Genomic DNA, 22,030 nt, shown 5'->3' on the forward strand with positions numbered 1-22,030 from the left:
TTATTTGCCTAACTCCAAATTAGGAGATTACTATCTAATAGTGGACTGCATGCAAATTATCAAGTAAATAGAAAAATACTGGAGGAAGAAAGTGACAAAAGTTAGGGAAATCAAGAAGTATTTATGAAAAAGGTAGAATCTGAGGTTTTATGAAGGAAGTGACTTTGGAGGATTCTGAGAGGAAGAGCTGAGGAGAGAGTACATCATGGGGAATGACAGCTTGTACAAATGCACAGAGGAAAAGGGAAAAGAATCTATTTGTACAAAAAATATTAATAGCAGCTCTTTTGTGGTGGCTAAGAATTGAAAGTTGAGGGGATGCCTATCAACTGGGGAATTGCTGAACAAACTGTGGTATGTGATTGCAATGGAATATCACTGTGCTATTCGTTAAGAAATGAAAAGCAGGATGATTTCAGGAGAAAACTGGAAAGACATATGAACTTATAACATTGAAGTGAGCATAATCAGGAGAAAACTCCACAAAGTAACAACAATACTGTATAAGGAAGAACTACAACTGACTTAGCTATTCTCAGCAATACAATGACCCATGACAATCCCAAAGTAATCATGATAAAAAATGCTATCTGCCTCCAGAGAAAGAACTGATATCATCTGAACACAGACTGAAGCATATTATTTTTCTCTTTCTTTATTCTTTTCTTCCTTCCTCTCTTTTTTTTTCTGAGTGTTATTGCTCAAAATGATTAATATGGAAATGTTCTACATGACTGCACATGTATAACCTATATCAGGTTATTTGCCATCTCAGAGAGGTGAGAAGAAAGAGAAGGAGACAGAGAATTTGGAATTCAAAACATGTTTTAAAAAAATGAACGTTAAAAATTGTTTTTACATGTAACTGAGGAAAAAATAAAATATTATTAAAACTTTAAAAAAAAACAACAAATACATAGAAGCAAAAGATGGAATGCTATGTTTGGCAAAAGGTAAATAGTCTAATTTGTCTGGAATAGACAGTGACAGGAGAATAATGAAAAAAAAAGGTTGGAAAAGTAGACTGGGAGCAGGGCAGACTGTAGGGCCCCAAACAAAAAGTTATTTGTTTTTCATCGTAGGACACATAGAGAGTTTACTGAAGGGTTTTGTTTTTGAAGCAGAAAAGTGACATGGCCAATCTATGCCTTAGAACACATGACTGTTTAAAAATTTTATCAGATGCCATTTATTAGCATTCATTTTCAAGATGGAAGTCTGACTCATAAATCATGCAAAATATATCTTCATACCCATTGCTAATAGTCTTTGGCCAAAATCTGTCATCTTTAAAAATTATCATAAGATAGAAAAATGAAAAATGCCAAATAATCAAATAAAAAGGAATAGTAGTTAGCTAACATTTATGTATTGTAGTAGGCAAAATGAAACAAAAAAAACCCCCTACATTTATATATTGTAGTTGGTAGCGTGCAAGAGCGGCTAAGAAACAAGACTCAGAGTCATTTACATGGGAGGTATTCAAATACTTTACACATATTATTTGACAGTCATCAGAACCTTGTGTGATATACATGGTATTACAGCAACCAACTTCTTTAATAGTTTTCTGCTATCATAAAAAGGGTTGCTATTAATATTTTAGTACAGGGCTGTCCAACCTTAGGTTTTTATTGAAACAATAGACAATACATTGTGATTTGCCATTTTAGTGAGAGCTTGGCAGTAGCTCCCCTTCGTTTACTAAAGCGTTTACGTAAATTTCTACGCTCATAGGCAGGCCGCATAAATCGGATAGCCCTGTTTTAGTATATATGAGATCCTTTTGTCTTTGACCTCCCTGAAGTATATGCCCAGTAATAGGATTCCTGGGACAGTTTCTTGAAGAATTTCAAACTGTTTTATGGAGCAGTAGGAGCAATTCACAGGTTTTCTTTTTTTCCACTACCCTTCCAACACTATTTCCATTTTAATCATTTTTGCTAATTAGATGGGTGTAATACAAAATATGAGATGTTTAATTTGCATTTCTCTTATTGTTAGTGATTTGGAGCTTTAAAAATATGATTGTTATATGCTTGCAGTGCTTTCAAAAACTCTTTGTTCATATGCTTTGACCAATTATCTATTAGGGAGTTACTCTTAGTTTCATCTATAACTCGATATAATATTTTATGGGGAAGATATACATTGCAGAATTTGTTCCCTGCTTGGCAGATTCTCTCATGATTCTGGTTACATTCTTTTGTTTGTGAATTTTAAAATCTTATATAATTAAGTTACCTCATTTTTCCTTACTCATCTCCCTTAACCCTTCTGTTCAGTTGTTTTTCAGTCATGTCTAACTCTTTGTGACCCCATTTGGGATTTTCTTGGCAAAGATACTGGAGTGGTTTGCCATTTCCTTCTCCAGCTCATTTGACAGATGAAGAAAGTGAGGCAAAGTAAAGCAAATTGCCCAAGGTCACAGAGCTAAGAAGTGTCTGAGGCTGGATCTGAATTCAGGAAGATGAATTTTCCTCATTCCAGGCCTGGCACTTCATCACTGTGCCACCTTGGTGTCCCTAATCCTAATACCCCAATTTGTTTAGCAGCTAGATAGTGCAGTGAATAGAGCTCTGGACTTAAGAGTCAGGAAAACCTGAGTTCAAATCCGGACTCATACATTGTGTGACTGTGGATAAGTCACTTAACCTGTCTGCCTCAATTTCCTCATCTATAAAATGGAGGTTATAACTGCATCTATTTCCTAGGGTTGTTGTGAGGATAAAGAGAGGTAATATTTGTAAAGTGCTTTGCAAGCCTTTAAGCACTACATAAATGCACAACAAACTCCAGCGGCTCTCTATTACCTCCAATATCAAACATAAACCCACTATTTCACAATCAAAAGCTTTCATAACTGCCTCTCTCACCATACCTTTCCAGTCTTCTTATGACAATCTCCCCACTACTCATTCTTCTATCAAGTGATACTGTAAACCCTGCTATTCCTCATGTTAGAGAATTCTCCCAATGTCAAGCATTTTCAGTGGTTGTTCCCCCATGGCTGCAAGGCTCTCCCTCCTCATCTCTGCTTCCTGGGCTCCCTGGCTTTTTTCAAGTCTCAGCTAAAATTCTACCTTTGACAGCAACCCCTTCCTGATCTCCCTTAATGTTTGTGCCTTCTCTTTGTTAATCATTTCTAGTTTACTCTGTATATAGCTTGTTTTTAAACGTACTGTCTTCCTCATTAGCCTGTAAGTGCTAAGACAGTAGGAACTGTCTTTTTATCTTTCTTTGTATTCCCAGCACTTAGCACAGTACCTAGCACATAGTGGGTGCCTAATAAATGTTTATTGATTAACTTTTATTTCCAAAAAGAGGGGCACCCATATTGTTTCTACTTTTTTGCTATCACAAAAACACTGTTATTAATAACTTGTGTATGGGATTTAAACTTTCTTTTCTATAGACACTTATACTCTAGTGGAATAACCATGAAATTCATGCAGTCCTTTTAAGTTTGCAAAAAAGCCTACATTCATTATCTCTTTTGAACCTTATAACAACCTTTTGAAAAAAGTGTTATCATATTTTCCTCATTTTATATCTCAGTTCAACAACCTGTTCAACTCCTTTGATGTATACTCTCACTTCAACTGAGGCACACTGAGGGATGTTTACACCCATGACCTATCACCAAAGTGGTGACTCATCTAGTGCAGTGGAGTTACTCAGAGCCTAAGGGTTCAGATAAACAATTTCTTTAATAAAAATATAACCAACAATTACCAGATAAAAGCAATTCATGAGGTACCAAAAAGTAGTTCAAAGAGATAAAAGCAAGTACAAGCCATTGCATGGAGGAGTCAGCAAGGATGTTCTCTAAGTCTTAAGAGCTCTCCACCAAAGTTCTAAAGCTGTTTTTATATCCTCCTAGCCTAAAAGGCCCCCAAGCCAGGTACCACTGCTCCCACCTGGGGGCAACGTTAACTCAAACTGCCTAAGATCTGGTTCACAATAGCACTGGTTGGTGTTGTGGGAACATGCAAAGAACTCAAGTCCCGCAACCCCACCTTCCCGTAGCATCCCAGTCCACTACAAACCCAATCTGTTATGTCTTCAGGATGCAGAATTCAAATTCCTTTCTCTGACCAAAATTACCTATACTTTCTCTACCTCAGGTTTACTCCTTATGTACTTACGTGTCATCTTCAACGAGACTTAGATACCTAGACCTAGACGACTTAGATTCACCACTCCCAGTGGCTCACTCCTGCTTTGGCATCAATTTCCTCCTTTCCTACTCTATAATTCCTTAGTCCAATTACACATTTCCCTCTATGTTTGAGTCCCTTGCTTCCTCATCCTACTGCCACTTATACCTTACCAAAACCCAATGCTGGGGTACCCCCATTATTTGCCTTCTCTGATCTCACTCAAGTGTAGAACATCACTGAATAAAGTCACAAAACTGCCAACTAGGTTTACTACAATCGAATCTCAATTAGACAGCTAACAATTTTATTCTTCCTTGAGTAATTATTACAACCCCACAGCACCAATTTTATGTTTTCTCTGCACTGGTTATTAGAAAAGAAACTTAAGTCTCTGTTCTCTTCTTCAAAACATCAATTTAATATCATCTTTCATTTTCTCTTTTCTTGCTCATTTTTGATGAAGGACACCTCTTGATCCTACCACCTCCAATTTCTTTTCTTTATAATAACCTAATAATTTTATTATTTATTTACTATTTTTAGTTTTCAGTATTGATTTCCACAAGTTTGAATTACAAATTTTCTCCCTATTTCTACCCTTTCCCCACTTCAAGATGGCATATATTCTGATTGTGCCATTCCCCAGTCAGCCCTCCCTTCTGTCGCCGCACTCCCCCTCATCCCCTTTTCCCTTACTTTCTTGTAGGGTAAGATAGATTTCTATGCCCCATTACTTGTATATCTTATTTCCCAGTTGCATGCAAAACCAACTTTTTTTTTTGAACATCTGCTTTCAAAACTTTGAGTTTCGAATTCTCTCCCCTCTTCCCTCCCCACCCACCCTTCCTAAGAAGTCAAGTAATTCAACACAGGCCACACATGTATCATTATGTTAAACCCTTTCACAATACTCATGTTGTGAAAGACTAACTGTATTTTACTCCCTCCTATCCTGGTCCCCCTTTATTGAATTTTCTCCCTTGACCCTGTCTCTTTTCGAAAGTGTTTGCTTTTGATTACCTCCTCCCCCTATCTGCCCTCCCTTCTATCATCCCCCCTTTTTTATCCCCTTCCTCCCTCTTTCCTGTGGGGTAAGATACCCAGTTGAGTGTGTATGGTATTCCCTCCTCAAGTCAAATCTGATGAGAGTAAGATTCACTCATTCCCCTTCACCTGCCCCCTATTCCCTTCCACCAGAACTGCTTTTTCTTGCCACTTTTATGTGAGATAATTTACCCCATTCTATCTCTCCCTTTCTCCCCCAATATATTCCTCTCTCATCCCTTAATTTGATTTTATTTTAAGATATAATCCCTTCATATTCAATTCACCCTGTGCCCTCTGTCTACATATATATATATATGTGTGTATGTATATGTATGTGTATGTGTATATGTATATTCCATTCAGCTACCCTAATACTGAGGTCTCATGAATCATACACATCATCTTTCCATGTAGGGATGTAAACAAAACAGTTCAACTTTAGTAAGTCCCTTGTGATTTCTCTTTCTTGTTTACCTTCTCATGCTTCTCTTGATTCTTGTGTTTGAAAGTCAAATTTTCTATTCAGCTCTGGTCTTTTCACTGAGAAAGCTTGAAAGTCCTCTATTTTATTGAAAATCCATATTTTGCCTTGGAGCATGATACTCAGATTTGCTGGGTAGGTGATTCTTGGTTTTAATCCTAGCTCCACTGACCTCCAGAATATCATATTCCAAGTCCTTCGATCCCTTAATGTAGAAGTTGCTAGATCTTGTGCTATCCTGACTGTGTTTCCACAATACTCAAATTGTTTCTTTCTGGCTGCTTGCAGTATTTTGTCCTTGACCTGGCAGCTCTGGAATTTGGTGACAATATTCCTAGGAGTTTTCTTTTGGGTCTCTTTTTCAGAAGGCTATCGGTGGATTCTTTCAATTTCTATTTTACCCTCTGGCTCTAGAAAATCAGGGCAGTTCTCCTTGATAATTTCCTGAAAGATGATATCTAGGCTCTTTTTTTGATCATAGCTTTCAGGTAATCCAAGAATTTTTAAATTATCTCCCTGGATCTACTCTCCAAGTCAGTGGTTTTTCCAATGAGATATTTCACATTGTCTTCCATTTTTTCATTCCTTTGGTTCTGTTTTATAATATCTTGATTTTTCATAAAGTCACTATCTTCCACTTGCTCCAATCTAATTTTTAAGGTAGTATTTTATTTTCTTCAGTGGTCTTTTGGACCTCCTCTTCCATTTGGCTAATTCTGCTTTTCAAGGCATTCTTCTCCTCATTGGCTTTTTGGAGCTCTTTTGCCATCTGAGTTAATCTATTTCTTAAAGTGTTGTTTTCTTCAGTATTTTTTGGGTCTTCTTTAGCAAGTCACTGACTTGTTTTTCATGGTTTTCTCACATCATTCTCATTTCTCTTCCCAATTTTTCCTCTACTTCTCTAACTTGCTTTTCCAAATCCTTTTTGAGCTCTTCCATAGCCTGAGACCAGTTCATGTTTTTCTTGGAGGCTTTTGACATAGGCTCTTTAACTTTGTTGACTTCTTCTGGCTGTATGTTTTGGTCTTCTTTGTCACCAAAAAGAGGCTGCAAAGTCTGAGTCTGAATCTGAGTCCATTTTCGCTGCCTGTTCACATTCCCAGCCAACTATTTGACCTTTGAGCTTTTTGTTGTGGTACAACTGCTCGTAGAGAGTACTTTGTCCCAAGCTTTAGGGGCTGTGCTGCTATTTTCAGAGCTACTTCTACACAACAAGCTCTGCCACACCAACGCTCCTTCTCCCCAAAGAACCACCAACCAGGATTGTGGCCTAGATCCAGCCAGGGCCTGGGGCCAGAGGCAACTGCAGCTGTAGCTCTGGAAGCAGCCTCAGAGCTGCATCACCTCCGCCACTTCTGGGGGAGTGGCCGACTGTGAACTTGTTTCACTCTGTCCCACTACTAACCTTCCCTGCTGTCTTTGGCGTTTGTGGGTTGAGAAGTCTAGTAACTGCCACAGCTCACTGATTCAGGGTACTATGCCTGTTCCGCCCGGCTCCCAGTCTGGTTGGTCCTGGCACAGACCATGCAGGGCTGTGCTCTGCTCTACTCCCAGTTCCGAGAGATAGACCCTTCCCAGTGACCATCCAGGCTGTCCTGCGCTGGAGCCCTGCTTCCCTCTGCTATTTTGTGGGTTCTGCAGCTCTAGAGTTTGTTCAGAGCCATTTTTATAGGTGTTTGGAGGGACCGGGCGGGGGGGAGTTTAAGCAAATCCCTGCCTTCCAGTCGCCATCTTGGCTCTGCCCCCCCCACCTCCAATTTCTTACTGGAGTTTGTCCCTCTGCTCACCCTCCCTCTCCAGCCTTTAATCTCCATCTCCTCAGTCTTCCCTACAAAAATTCCAAGGCCTTCCCATCTTTGCTATCTTGGTCTTGCTATTTGCTCAAGCAATTATCTTATTCTTTTCCTTTTCACAGAATGGAACTCTAGAACTCTAGAACTTTTTACAGAATAGAACTACTGGAAAAAGTTGTCTCATTGTCTCTACTTCCTTTTCTCCTCACTTATCAACCCGTTGCAATTTGGTTTCCTAACCCAATCCTCAATTAAAACTACTTTCTACAAGGCTATGGATAACCTCTCAACTGCTAAATCCAAAGGTCTTTTCTCAGAGACCTACAATCTCTTGACCCTTTAGTTCTTTCCCAGGCTATCACCTCAGCACTAGCTACACACTCTCTTCCTTTCCCCATCCTGAACCCTTGGTGAATCACATCAACTCTGCATCATCCTCTTTTCTTTAATCCCTTATTGCTTTTTTCTTTTTTTTAAATCACATCTTGCCCTGCCAAATCTCAATTCTGGATTACTTCTACCATCCACTGCCTTTGCTCCTACTCAAATGCTTCTAAATGAATTTGGAGAAAATTGCAAAATTGTGCTGACTGGATCCACCACAAATGTATGTTACATAATCTCAACGAGGCAGTCCCTGAAGCAAGGCAGTCCCTTTACACTTCCCTTAATTTATTCACTACCCCAATGACCACAACGGTTTTTCCAAATCTTTTCATCCTTCATTGAGCCCTCCCTTCCCTTTCAGGTAAGAACTTTCCCTCATATGTCAGTAAAAAAATTGAGGCAGGGGCAGCTAGGTGGCGCAGTGAGTAGAGCACCAGCCTAGGAGTCAGGAGGACCTGAGTTCAAATCCGGCCTCAGACACTTGACACACTTACTAGCTGTGTGACCTTGGTCAAGTCACTTAATCCCAACTGCCTGGCCTTCTCCCCTTCCAAAAAAAAAAAGAAAAAAAAATTGAGGCCATTTGTTGAAAAATACCTCTTTCCTTTCCTCCTAAAATCTTATCTCCCAAAAGCCTTCTGTCCCCTCTCTATCTTCACAGGTCTCACATGAAGAAGACTTTGTCCTGGCCAAAGAAACCTCCTCTACATGCAAAAGTGATCCTATCACATCCATCTTTATTAGCAGATTACCCCTTCTATTATTCCAACACTCTCACTTATCTTCACTTTTTCATTATCTACTGGCTGCAAACATAAAGATGGCTCCCTCATACTCAAAAAACATTCACTTGATCCCCACTAGCTATCATCCAACTTTTCTTCTCTCCTGTGGCTAGAGACCTTGAGAAAGTCATCTACAATGGCTGCCTCTACGTCTTTTCTTCTCACCATCTCAACTCCTTATAGTATGGTTTCCAACCTCAACACTCAACTAAACGGCTTTCTCCAAAGTTATTAACAATTTCTTAACTGCCAAGATGACATTCTTTCCTCAGTCCTCATCCTTCCTGACTTCTGGAGCCTTTGGCACTGTCAATTACCCTCTCCTACTTAACATTCTCTTTTCTCTAGGTTTTCAAGAGACTACTCTCTCTCGGTTCTCTTCCTACCTATATAATCATTGCTTCTGTTCTCCTTTCCTAGCTCTTCATTCAGGTCAGGGCCCAGAACTCAGGGTGTGCCCAAGGATCTGCCCTCTTATCTTCTCCCCTCTATCCTATTATAAAACACATTTTATTTGTTTCAAGCCGTAAAAATATGCCTTCGCAATCTCCTGCCCCAATGTCCCTAACCCAAATGAGAGCAAATGTCCACATTATTATGCGTTCCCCCTGCCCCAAAGATGTTTTGTTCTGTACTCTGAGTTCTTTACCTCTTTAAAAGAAGCATGTTTCATCATCAGTCATCTGGAATCATGGCTGGGACCTACACTGACAATATGTTCCTTATCCTTTAACATATAATTATCGGTGTTGAAATTGTTCTTCTCTGCTCATGCGAGCCATCCCAGGATTTTCATTTCTTACAGCACAACAGTATTCTATCACATTTACACGCCAACTTATTTACCCAATCATCGCCTGATGTACACCCCTTCAGATGCCCATTCTCTGTCACCTCAAAAAGAGCTCTAAATATTGTTTACATCCTTAGTTTGTTCCGATTAGAATTCTACCCTCTAATTCTTCCTCTCTTCCTTTTCCCTTTCCGTCCTACTTCCCTGCTGAATGAAATGTATTTCTCTATCCAACTCTACGCACATATTCTTCCTTCCTTTGACCACTTCAGAGGAAAGAGAGGTTCATCTACTTGTGCACTCTGATTATTATGTGAGATCATGTTCTCTTCACTTTCCTTTCCATTCCCCACCACAGTATATTCCTCTTTTCCTCTCTTTCTATTCTTTCAAGATCATCAATATGAGAACTACTACTAGGTCTTGTTTTATTGCACTCCCCTCTATCATCCCAGATGATGATAGGGTTCAGAGGGGACACAGGTATCATTTCCTCATATTAGAATGTAAGCAGTTTATCCTTGTTTAATTATTATTGTTCATTCATGTTTGTCTTTTTATGTTTTAATTTCTGTGTCTGAATTACAAAGTTTCAAGCTCCAGCCTTTTCATTAAGAATGCTTATAAAGTCCTCCATTTCAGTAAAGATCTATTTTCCCCCCTGTAGGAATATAGTCAGTGATTAACTTATTCTTGGCTATATGCTCTTATCTCTTCTCTTCTGGAATATCATATTTCAAGTTCTTTGCTTCTTCGAAGAAGTGTCTGCTAAATTTTGTGTGATTCTGACTCTGATATGGTTCCTTAGTACTTGAATCTTTCTTTATGGCTACTTGCAGAATTTTTTCTTTGACCTGTAAGCTCTAGATTTTGGCTATAACATTCCTGGGAGTTTTAATTTTAGGGTTTCTTTCAGGAGGTAATTCTATTTCCACTTTTCTCTCTAGTCCTAAGAGTTCTAGGCAGTTTTAGGATTTCCTGAAATATGATATGCATGCTCTTGTTTTGGTTACAGTGGTCAGATGGTCTAATAATTCTTAATGTTTTCCCTTCCTCAATCTGTTTTCTAGGTCAAATTTTTTGCTATGATATAATTTACATTTCCTAAATTTTTAACCTTTTGGCTTTTTTTTAATATTTCTTTTTGCCTCATGGAGTCATTGGCTTCCATATGGTCCACTCTAATTTTCAGGTAGTTTGTTGCCTGGGTAAGGTTTTATACCTCTTGTGCCAAGCTATTAATTTCCTTTCCAATTCTTTCTTCTATATTATTCCCTCTCAAATTGTTTGTTCTAGTACTCTCATTTCATGTGTAAAAACTTTAAACTCTTGCTTATCTCTTACAGGAATTCTAGTTAAGTTTGTACCCAAGCTGTTTTTCTACCTGAGGCAATGCCCTGGATGTTTCAACATTACTCCCTTCTTGGGTGGTTGTGTCTTGAGCATTCCTGCCACCATTATAGTACAATATGGTGGGGGTCTTTTCTTTTTCTTTTAATCTAACTCTTCTAGCTTGCTTCCTGACTTTGAACTTGATGCTAAGGCTAGGCTCTGCTACATTTGTGGAGGAAAGATATGGGCTGGTCCTGTTGTTGCTTTCTTGGATTATTAATGAGTACTGTGCTATTCTAGGATCTCAGGGAAAAGCTGGAGAATTGAATGTTGCTCTTTGGTATGGGATTCCTGGCCTAGTTGTCCCTCTGCATGCTGGGCTTGATGCTAGAAGTAAGACTCTATTCTCAGTCTAGCGTCTGAGCCACACTACTGCTGCTGGCTTTTCTAATTCCTCCTTTCTCAGTATACTGCCCAGGTCCTTCCCACTAAGAATACCACCCGTATGCAGAGGGCTTCTCAATACACCCTGGATTATTGATCTGGAATTGTACAGTAGATGATAAAGCTGCCAGTTGGCATCTGGTCTGTCTTTATCTCCCAACTCCAGGCACTTTCTCTGGGTGTCCCCCTTCCCTAGAATGCTCTCCTTCCTCATCTCCACCTCCTGGTTTCCTTTGTAACTCAACTAAAATTTCACCTTCTACAGGAAGCCTTTCCAGATTCCCCTTAATGCTAGGAGCTTTCCCTCTGCTGATGTTCTCCAACTTGTCCTACATAGAGCTAGTCTGTAAATAGTTGTTTGCATGTTGTCTACTCCATTAGACTCTGATTTCCATGAGAAAAAGGATTGTCTTTTACTGTTCTTTGTATACTATGATCTGGCACATAGTACATAGCTATCAAATATTTACTGACTTATTTACTGAGTGACTGGTTGTATCCCTTAGTAAGAGGAAAGCACCTTGAGGAGAGGAACACAATCATTTTTGTCTTTGTTTCCTTAGTACCCAGGCAGTGTCTCATACATATAAGTGTTCAAATTTGTTGAATGAAAATGAATGAGAGAATCTTAGATTTGGAATGGATTTCATGTTCTCGAAACTATACCTAAATAAGAATCCCCCTAGAACATTTGATTTTATTTAAGGAAAATCTTCTGGACAGCTAATCCTAAAGTAGAAGTAAATTGCCTTAAGAAATAGGGAGCTTCATATAAAATCCAGAGGACCACTTTGTAATATGTTGTATGGGGGTTCTTATACAGATACAGGTCGTATTATGTGGCCTCATGGACCCCATCTAATTCTGATATTCTGCCATTATGTGAAGGTGATTTTTGCAACTACATGGAACAAAGATTGAAGGGGTAAGGGACTGGAAGCAGAGAACTTAATCAGGAGTCTATTAAATAGTTTGACTCACTACAAAACACATTCATGTCAAAACCAAATTCCTGTAAACAAAACAATTCTTTTGGTACATTGCATAACGTTGTATTTGAATTTGGCCTGAATATACATTACTGTCTTTCATCCCCTTTTCTCCACCAGCTCACAATTGTAATAATAAAAAATAAAAGTTTGTTCCTGAAATGCTACATAGTATATTATTGAAAGCATCTCTGAAAACTGTCAGTAATTTCCATGCCTCTCCTGCCCTCTCTACCTCCCACTCTCCTGGCCACATGTTAGTAAGAAACTAAGCAGAGCAAAGCATAATTCAATGAGGACAAAACAAGAACAAAATTCAAACATCTCAAGAATCCTACTCTGGTCCCACTCACTTTCAGCCATCAATTCCTTCCTTTTTCTAATACAGCTTAAAAGTTTCCTGAAATCACAAGAAAAAATTGTCAGACTTTGTAGGGGATAGTTTCATAAAACTAAAAGTTATAAAATACTTTATCCAATTTAACTACTGGTCAACCTTAAAAATTAAGCAAATAATCTCTAAAATGGTAGCTTTGATGTAGTTCTTGGATTTGTAATCAGATGACTTGCATTGGTATCCTGCCTGTACCACTTAACTAGTTGCATGAAATTTGGTAACTGACTTAATCTCCCTGGCTCGTTCACCTTAAAACAGGGATAGAACTATATTACTTACTCTGAAGGGTTACTAGAAAGATTAAATAAAATGTGTAAGACACTCTGTAAACTACAATAGCCTATAAAAATATGAGCTATTAAAATGGTTATCACCTTTATGTAATTGGACTTTATTGTATCTTCAGATTTTCCTACGCAAATAAAAATAGGGACACCTTACTGTCTGAAGACAGTAAATTGTTTTACAAACAGAAGAACAGAAAGGATAAAATTCCCTTCCTAACACTGTCAGAAGTGGGTAGATGGGGGTTCTTAAATTATAGAAGAAAAAAATAAAGTGAAGGCCTCATATTTAATTGCACCTCACCAGAGAGGGAATCAGAATCAATGAGGAGGTAGTTTTCACTTTATGCATTTAAGAAAGAACTTACATTTTGGGGGTAGAGCTTTACCTTGTAAAGTAGTAAATGCCTTGCAAAGGAGGTTATTAAGGAGAGAGAGTGAAGGAACATTTGTTAGACTAGATTACTTCTAAAAATCCCACTGAGATTTTATCAACGTATAAAGTCTCCTTAGGCTTTTAATTGATCTAAGGAAGCAAGGTCTCGGCTCAGATTTCATCTAGTTCAGTAGATTGAATCTGGCCCGCTTGCGTCACAAATAAGACTACCCATTATGGCAAATCTTTAATAAACTTTTTATTTGGGAAAATAAAAAAAGCAACGTCTCCCTTATAATGTCATTTCACATGTATGTCCTTAAGCTTTTAAAGGAGCTAACAGATTTTGACCAAAGTTAGCACAAAGCTAGATATTATAACAATGTGTTTTATAGGTCATTCTATCACCTTGAAACAAAATAGCAATTAATACACTGGCTGGTGAATGGCTAAAGAAATTGTGATTCATGAACATAATGGAATATTACTGTGCTAAAAGAAACAAAGGGTCAACTGGACAGGAGCAGTGGATAGAGCACTAAGCCTAAAGTCACGAAGACGCCTCTTCCTTATATCTGGCCTCAGATGCTTACTAGCTATGTGACCCTGGGCAAGTCACTTAACCCTGTTTGCCTCAGTTTCTTCATCTGTAAAATGAGCAGGAGAAGGAAATGGCAAACCAACCAGTATCTTTGCCAAGAAAACTCCAAATGGGGTCATGAAGAGTTAGATATAACTGAAACAACTGAACAACAAGAAGCAAGGAATATGAGGAATACAGAAATGCACAAAAAAACTTACATGAAGTAACACACAGCAGAGTGAGCAGAGTCAAGAAAACAATATATACAATGACTGATCAATGTAAAAGGAAAGAACCACCACCATAAAACGACTGAAAGTGGATGTTGTAGAATTACAAAAAACAAGAATGGCCCCAAAGAAAAGACAGGAGAAGACACTACCTCATACTCATTTGCAGAGATGAGAAATGCACAGGTGTGGAACACTGTCCATATTTTAAGACTTTTTGATCTATTGACAAGTGCTTCTGTATTTTTTTTTCTCCTCTCCATTTTCTTAAGGGGGAAGAAAACCTTCATTAGTTATTATTTTTATTACTGCATTCCACTGTAAACATGTATAAAGGGTAAAATCAAAATAAAATTAGCACAAATATTATAGATTTTACTTACCAGTTTGATAGCTACATATTCATTGGTGTAGAGATTTTTACCTATGGAAAAAGCAGAGCATATATGTTTCAGTGATATGTTTTAGTGAAACAAATTAATGGGGTCATGAGAAAGACCATATTACTAATGTCATTCATATATATTAAGAAAGATTTACAAATTAAAAGTGAAACAGATCAAGCCATGTTAGAACAGAAATAGCTAGGGAATTTTAAGTTCAACTTGCATTTTGTCTCATTTTCAACACCTACTTGTTCTGTCATCCAATCTTCCTAAATACCAGATAAAACTGTACAAACAAGTACCGTGAGGGGAAGCAAGAGAAAAAGGGAGTAATGAGTAGACCAAAGTATATAAATTGCAAACATTCACAAGTTTAAGTCACAAAATCACAGAATTTCAGAGTCCAAAGGAACCTCATGGGGCAAACCCAGGCTAAACTATAATGAACAAGCTTTTGCTGGCAGTTAACTAATGCAAGCCATCCTGCCTTTAAAATAAGAACAAAAAGAAGGTACAATAAAATTCATTTATTTAATCAACAGATCTACATTCCCTTGGAAAACTCATGATTCTTGTAGCTTCAGCTATTACAGTTATGTTAATGACTCCTAATGCTGAATTTCAGTCCCACCAACCCTTGATAGATTGTTTCCAACTGGATGTCAAGGTAAGCTAACCTCCATCTCTTTCCCACCCATCCTGGCTCTTCTTTCTACCTCCCTCATCTCCATAAACTTGGAGCAATCTTTGGATGCAGGAAGATCAGCCAAAATGGTCTCAACAACTTTTCTACAAAGACTGGGAAAAATCACTAGACTGAGTCCTGATGGGGAAAACCAAGGAAAAAATCACAATAAATCATTTTGCAAGCCTAGGAAGGCAGAAAGCGGTCTAAAGACATTAGGGACTGGATTCAGACTAGAAGGCTCTGGGTGGTGCCTTCCAGGTATGGAAGCCTGTGATTGTACATTAAAGTAGTAGTCACCCTAAATCCTGACAATGTACGGGTAGCAGAAACAGGTGTCAACTGGCAGCCCTGATGCTCTTGTACCAGAACTGCTAGGTCACACATTAGTGTAGAGACTGGGGGATGGTGTACTACAGTAAAGAGAGGTCCAAGGCTGAGACTATGTATTGGGCAAGGAGCAGAAACAGAAGCAGAGCCTTAGATCAGCTCCGAGTCCAGTTTGAAGCCTGCAGGTCAATAACCCTGCTGGTCTGAGTCTGCAAGGAATTCACACCAAATGAGAGACTGGAAATCTGTTGTTCTGAACCTGTTTCAGCTAGCAGACAGAGCCTGGGACCAGCAGAAGCCTACTGTTGCTCCAACCAAGGGCAAACTCACAGTTGTGATGCTCAAACCCAAACTCAGGCACGAGCTTGCAAAGTCCAGACCAAAAAGGCAAGCAAGCAAACTTCCCCCTAGATAAAAGAGCTCTGAGCACACCAAAAGCTTGCAGGTCCCAACTCTGGGGAATCATGGAGAACTTGAAGAGTAAGGAACTCAATACTTGGAGGAAGGAGTAGCAGAACCAAGAATACAAAAATGGACCAAAGAAGGCCCAGATAATCTCTCTAAAAGTACACAAAGACTGGCACTAACACAAATTCTCAATTCAGGAAGGGCTATAAGAAAAATAATCTTCGCATAAAGAGTAGCTAGGTGGCACACTGGGTAGCACGCTGGGCGTTAAGTCAGGAAGTCATCTTCCTGGGTTCAAATCTGGCTTTAGATCCTTACCAGCTGTGTGACCCTGGGCAAGTCATTTAATCTTGTTCACCTCAGTTCCTCATATATAATATGAGCTAGAGAAGGAAATGATAAAGAACTCCAGCATCTTTTCGAAGAAAACCCCAAATGGGGTCACAAAGAGTCAGACACGACCAAAACAACAGAACAACAACAATAAAGAGCTATTGTGAGACACCAAACACATAAAACCTGAAGAAGAAGCAAAGCTTCAAAGAAAAATACAGCTTGGGCACAAACTGAACTAGAATTTCTGGAATAAAGGGTTTGGGTTTTTTTTTTTTAAAGTAAAAATGATTTGATAAATAAAGTAAGAACACAATGAAAGATATGGGAAAACGGACATAGGAGATGAAGCGAAGATGTCAGTCACATTCCATTCTTTTTGTGTAACTTTATTGCATTGTTCCCTTTTCTCTTTAATTACCACTGTACACTTTTATCTGGGGTCCTCATCATTTCATAATCGAACAAGAGGCTCAGCCCTGATTGCATTCATCTTCCCTTTCAATTCATCCTATGTACAACTGCCAGGTTAATCTTACTTGATCAATGTTTTCATTTTTAACTTAAAAAAACTTACCATGGCCTACAGGCTACCCAAATGTAAAAAGGCATTTTATAACCTAGCTCCATTCTACTACCCAAATTTATTTCCCACTATTCCTCAACATGAACCATTTGCTTCAGTCAGACCACTCTTCAGTCCCAATGATTTTGTTCCTGTTCTTCTCCTTGGAATGACTTCATCCTTTCTTGTTAGCTTCCCAAATATTACCCATATTTCAAAGTCTATCTCATGTTCCAATAAAATCTTTCCTAATTACTCCAACCTATTTTGTTCTCTCTTGTCCAGTGCATATTGCTCACTTGCCTATTTCTATCAGAAATATAATTTACTAATTATATATTTTACCACACAATAAATTCTACTCTTCTATGTGCATATCATCTCCCTAGGAGACAAATACCTTGAAGGCAGGGAACACGTTTTATACTGATTTGTATAACACTTGACTATGGCTTTGCATGTAGAGGCATACAATAAATCAAAGACTGTAAACTATTTTTTTCTCCAAAAAAAGGTATTCTTTGAAACCTAAAATTGGAGTTAGAATGTTCATCTTCTATAATATTACATTTAGGTGATATACATTGCTCGTGAGAGGGATCTAAAAGCTTAAAAACAAAACATGCTTATAGACAACAGAAAAGTTAATGAATTTTAGCAGTAAATGTGTTAGTGAAAATAATTCTTCATTACAGAAAACAACTTTAGGGTGCATTAAATAAGCTTAATCAATACAAGAAGTATATTTTCGAAAAAGACTAATTAATGGTACCCTTTGTTTGCACATATTAATGTCATTTATTAGACAGCAGAAGCATAGGGGCAGATAAGTGGCAAAGTGATTATAACACTGGCCTTGGAGTCAGGAGGACTTGAGTTCAAATCCGGCCTCAGACACTTGACACACTTACTAGCTGTGTGACCTTGAACAAGTCACTTAACCCCAATTGCCCTTTCTTCCACCCTCAAAAAAAAAAAAGTAGAAGCCTCAGCACCTTCCAATCTCCAAAATAAAAAAGGTTACTAATGGTATCAAACTTGCCATGAAAACTAATGCAACAATTCTATAAGTTGTAAAAAAAAAAAAAATTTACATGTTGAGTTTCAGCTTTTTTATATATGAATTACATATGTAATATATAAATTCCATAAATTGTTGCACATTAAGTTATTATAGATGAATAAATTGTATAATATATTATACGAATTGCATGACATTTTCAATCTATGATCAATATGTAATAACTTACAAATAATTTTTTACGTTTGGTGGCAAACCTGAAATTGATATTATACAACTATTACTTCTGGGCTTTCATGGGAGAAAGAACATGAGAAAGATTTAAAACTGAAGGAGAAGAAAATAATGGATAAAGAACTATAAAAGGGATGTGAAGATATTTGGAACTTAAAAATGCCAGAGACTAAATTTTAGGAAATTAAATCTGGGAAAAGTAACTGAATCTTGCTCTCAAGACGGAAGTACTTGAGCCAAAGACTCAAAGAGAAAGGGCAAGAGAACTTAAGCAGAAGGACCTGAGAGAAAGAAAAAGGGACAGAAGACTCAAGTAAAAAGAAGACTCAAAGAAGGAGTGGAAAATGTTGTAAATCTACAGTAAAATCTTGGTGAGAGAAAGGAAAGGAAGTTGGGTATGGCTGTCAAAGTGTAAAAAAGAAAGTGAGAGGAAAAGTGAAAATTTCAAAACTAAAGAAATCCATAAATCCTTTGCACAGGAGAGCTCAAGGGGAAGTAAGGCAAAGAAAAAGAGCAGACTACAATTAGGTATGAAGACTATGAAAATTATTACAATACTCTGCAATGCATGCAATGTTTATATTACTACTATAGCCAAGAAATGATCTATGCTCAAAGGGCAAGCTGATCTCCTACCTAGAAGAAAAGGTAAAGAGAATCAAAAATAAGAGACTATCAGGAAGAAAACAATTTTCCTTTAAAAAAATGGAAAAAGAAATGTGTACATGACTTAGACATAAAAGATGATACCATAAGCAAATTAGAAGAGCAAAGAATAGTCTACCTGTCAGATCTATGGAGAAGGGAAGAATTTATGATCAAACAAAAACTATAAAGTATTATGAAATATAAAATACATAATTTTGATTATAGCAAATTTAAAAGATTTTACGCAAACAAAACCAGTGCCACCAAGATTAAAAGGAAAGCAGAAAGCTAGGAAACAATCTCTATAGCAAGTATCTCTGATAAAGGCCTCCTTTCTCAAATATATAGAGAACTGAGTCAAATTTATAAGAATACAAGCCATTCCCAACTGACAAATGGTCAAAGGATATGAACAAGAAGTTTTCAGATAAAAAAAAAAATCAAAGCTATTACAAGGGCAAGCAAAGTGGGACTTTTTGTTGTCTTGCTTTGGAGTGCTTCTCAGAACTAAGGCAATCAAGTGCCTTTGATTGAGTCCTGCCTTTTGAGGGATGGCCCACACCCTTTTGCTAATTAAGTCATGAGAGGTATGAAACCCTCAAGAGGTGTGAAGCACTCTGACCCTGAAGAAGTATATATATACTCTGAGGTTAGCATTTTGTTTGGGGCTCACTCACTGGAAGAGTGTCATGTGATCTGACCAGACCAGACTCTGGCTCTGGGTAGCTGTTAAGGAGCCCATCATCCCCCCTCACCCCCCCCCCCCCCGCTTTGAAAACCCAGAGGTTGGTGTTTCTCTCTGTGGTAGCTCTGTGTGTGTGTGTGTGTGTGTGTGTGTGTGTGTGTGTGTGTGTATACACACACACATATTTATAGCTATGGTCAGATATACATATACAAACATACTTACATATACATATGTGTGTGTATATATGTATATATATATATGTGTATATATATCTATATCTATGTATAGCTATGGTCAGACAGAAGCCAGTCTGTTGATTTGCTATATTTGCTCTGTTTATGTAATTTCTGCTTGTATTTTCTGTTTGTGTTTTCTCTGAAGTTCAGGGTGCTGACTTTTTCCCCTGAACTAAGTGAATGACATATGTATGTTTAATAAAAGCGAGATTATAAACCCCTTAAAGTTACTTTCCTTAGAAAAGCAGAACAAAGAACCTGTGCTAGCAGCCCTTCTCTGTGCTAGTGTTATTGGCCTTACATAGCCACAGTAGATACAAACAGCATTGTTGTTACAGCTATCTATAGTCATATGAAAAAATTATCTAAATCACTACTAATTAGAAAAATGCAGATTAAAAAATTCAGGTACCACACCTAACACCTATCAGATTGGCTAACACGAAAGAAGAGGAAAATGATAAATGGAGCACATACGGGAAAATTGGGACACTATGCATTGTGGTAGAGGTGTGAAGAGATCCAACCACTCTGGAGAGCATTTGGAACCATGCCCAAAGGGCTATAGAACTGTGCATACCCTCTGATCCAGCAATACTATTACTAGGTCTGTATCCCAAAGAAATATTTATAGCAACTCTTTTTGTGGTGGCAAAGAACTGGAAATTGAGGGGATGCCCATCAACTGTGAAATTGCTGAACAAATTGTGGTGTATGAATCTAATGGAGTACTACTGTTCCATAAAAAATGATGAGTTGGGCTGCTTTCAAGAAAAACCTGGAAAGACTTATATGAAGTGATGCAAAGTGAAATGAGCAGAACTGGGGGAACACTAAACACAGTAACAGCAACACTATGTGATGATCAACTATGAATGACTTGGTACTTCTCAGCAATACAATGATGCAAGATAATTAGGACTCATGATGGAAAATGCTGTCCACATCCAGAGGAAGAACCAATGGATTCTGAATGCAGATCAAAGCAAACTATTTTCACTTTATTTTTTTTTTGTGGCTTTTTTCCTTTCAGTCTGTTTCTTTTTTCACAACTATGACTGATAGGGAAATACTTTTTGCATGATTGTACATATATTACCTGTATCAAATTGCTTGCCACTTTAGGAAGAGGGGAGGAAAAGGAGAAAAATTTGGAACTCAAAATGAATGCTAAAAATTTTCTTTAAATATAATTGGGAAAAAATACTTTTATAAAAAGGAAGTCAGTCTGAAGAGACAGAGAGGAATATTGAACTGATTAATGAGTTTGACATGAACAGATTAAAATTCACAAGGAATCTTAAAGGTCATCCAGCTAGGGGCACAATGGATAAAAAAACTGGGCCTAGAGTAGGGCTGTTGTTGTTATTCAATAGTATCCAACTCTTTCTAACCCTGCAGACATATCCTCCACCACCCTCCCAAAGTCCGTCCTCCACTATCTCCAAAGCCTGTCCAAGTTCATGTTCATTGTGAATACTGAACTAATTTCTTTTAAGTACTGACCGACTTGATCTCCTTGCCGTCCAAGTAATTCTCAAAAGTCTTCTCCAGCATCACAATTTGCTTAGTCTTACACTGAAAAATCAAAGTGTATTAATTGTTGACACTAAGTCAAAGAGGCTGGGATAGGAGCAACCAAGAAGCTTTAGTTAATCTAAGAATGTAAGTTTTCAGATGTATTCCTCTATTCCTCTTCCCAAGCCCCTACTAAATAGAAAAAGAATAATAATAAAAGGTAAAGTGATTACAGTACCCCCAAGAGATGACCACATCTTGGAATTTTACAAAACAACCATCCTTATTTTAAAAATATATGATAATTTTCCTGAACTGTACACCGTTTTGTGGCTATACTACTTTTAAAAGCTCATAAAAATCACCTTTATGCTGATGATTCTCAGATGTATTTATCCAGCCCTAACTTTTCTCTGGATTTTCAGTCTCACATGACTATCTACTGGACATCCCTTTCCTGGCTTCCTTCACTACCTTTAAGTCTCAGCTAAAATCTTACCTTCTTCAAGAAGCCCTTACTCCTCTCCCTTAATGTTAAAGTTTTCCCTCTAACACTACTTCTAAATTGCTCCAAATGTATCTGGTATGTTCACAGTTGTTTATATGTTCTCTCTCCCATTAGAATGTGAGCTCCTTTAGGGCAGATACTATTTTTGCCCTTCTTTGGGTATCAGCACAGTGACTGTCACATAGTATTAATAAATGTTTGTTGAATAACTAATGGCTTAAAGCCTGTCCACCAAGGGGTGAATCATAGCATTAAAACTAAAAAAGTTGCTTCCTGAGCCATATAGAAGTCTAAATGATCATTAGTTGTCATTGCCATGAACACTGTGGGAAAAAGGAGGTTGTTGGTTTTGCATAAAAGCCAAGGTGCTAAATAAGATGCAGGTG

At 37.9% G+C, this 22,030-nt stretch overlaps 1 protein-coding gene across 4 annotated transcripts in view; it reads right to left on the bottom strand.

Moving 5' to 3' along the window:
- Positions 1-22,030, bottom strand: part of CSNK1G1 (casein kinase 1 gamma 1) — a 261,324-nt gene that overhangs the window by 93,457 nt on the left and 145,837 nt on the right. For all 4 annotated transcript variants that reach the window (XM_036734507.1, XM_036734509.1, XM_036734508.1 and 1 more), the window contains exon 3: positions 14,468-14,508. In XM_036734507.1, the coding sequence (XP_036590402.1) occupies positions 14,468-14,508 (41 nt within the window). The remainder of the gene's footprint in view (positions 1-14,467; positions 14,509-22,030) is intronic.

This window comes from Trichosurus vulpecula, chromosome 8, assembly GCF_011100635.1.
Source record: "Trichosurus vulpecula isolate mTriVul1 chromosome 8, mTriVul1.pri, whole genome shotgun sequence".
NCBI lineage: Eukaryota > Metazoa > Chordata > Mammalia > Diprotodontia > Phalangeridae > Trichosurus > Trichosurus vulpecula.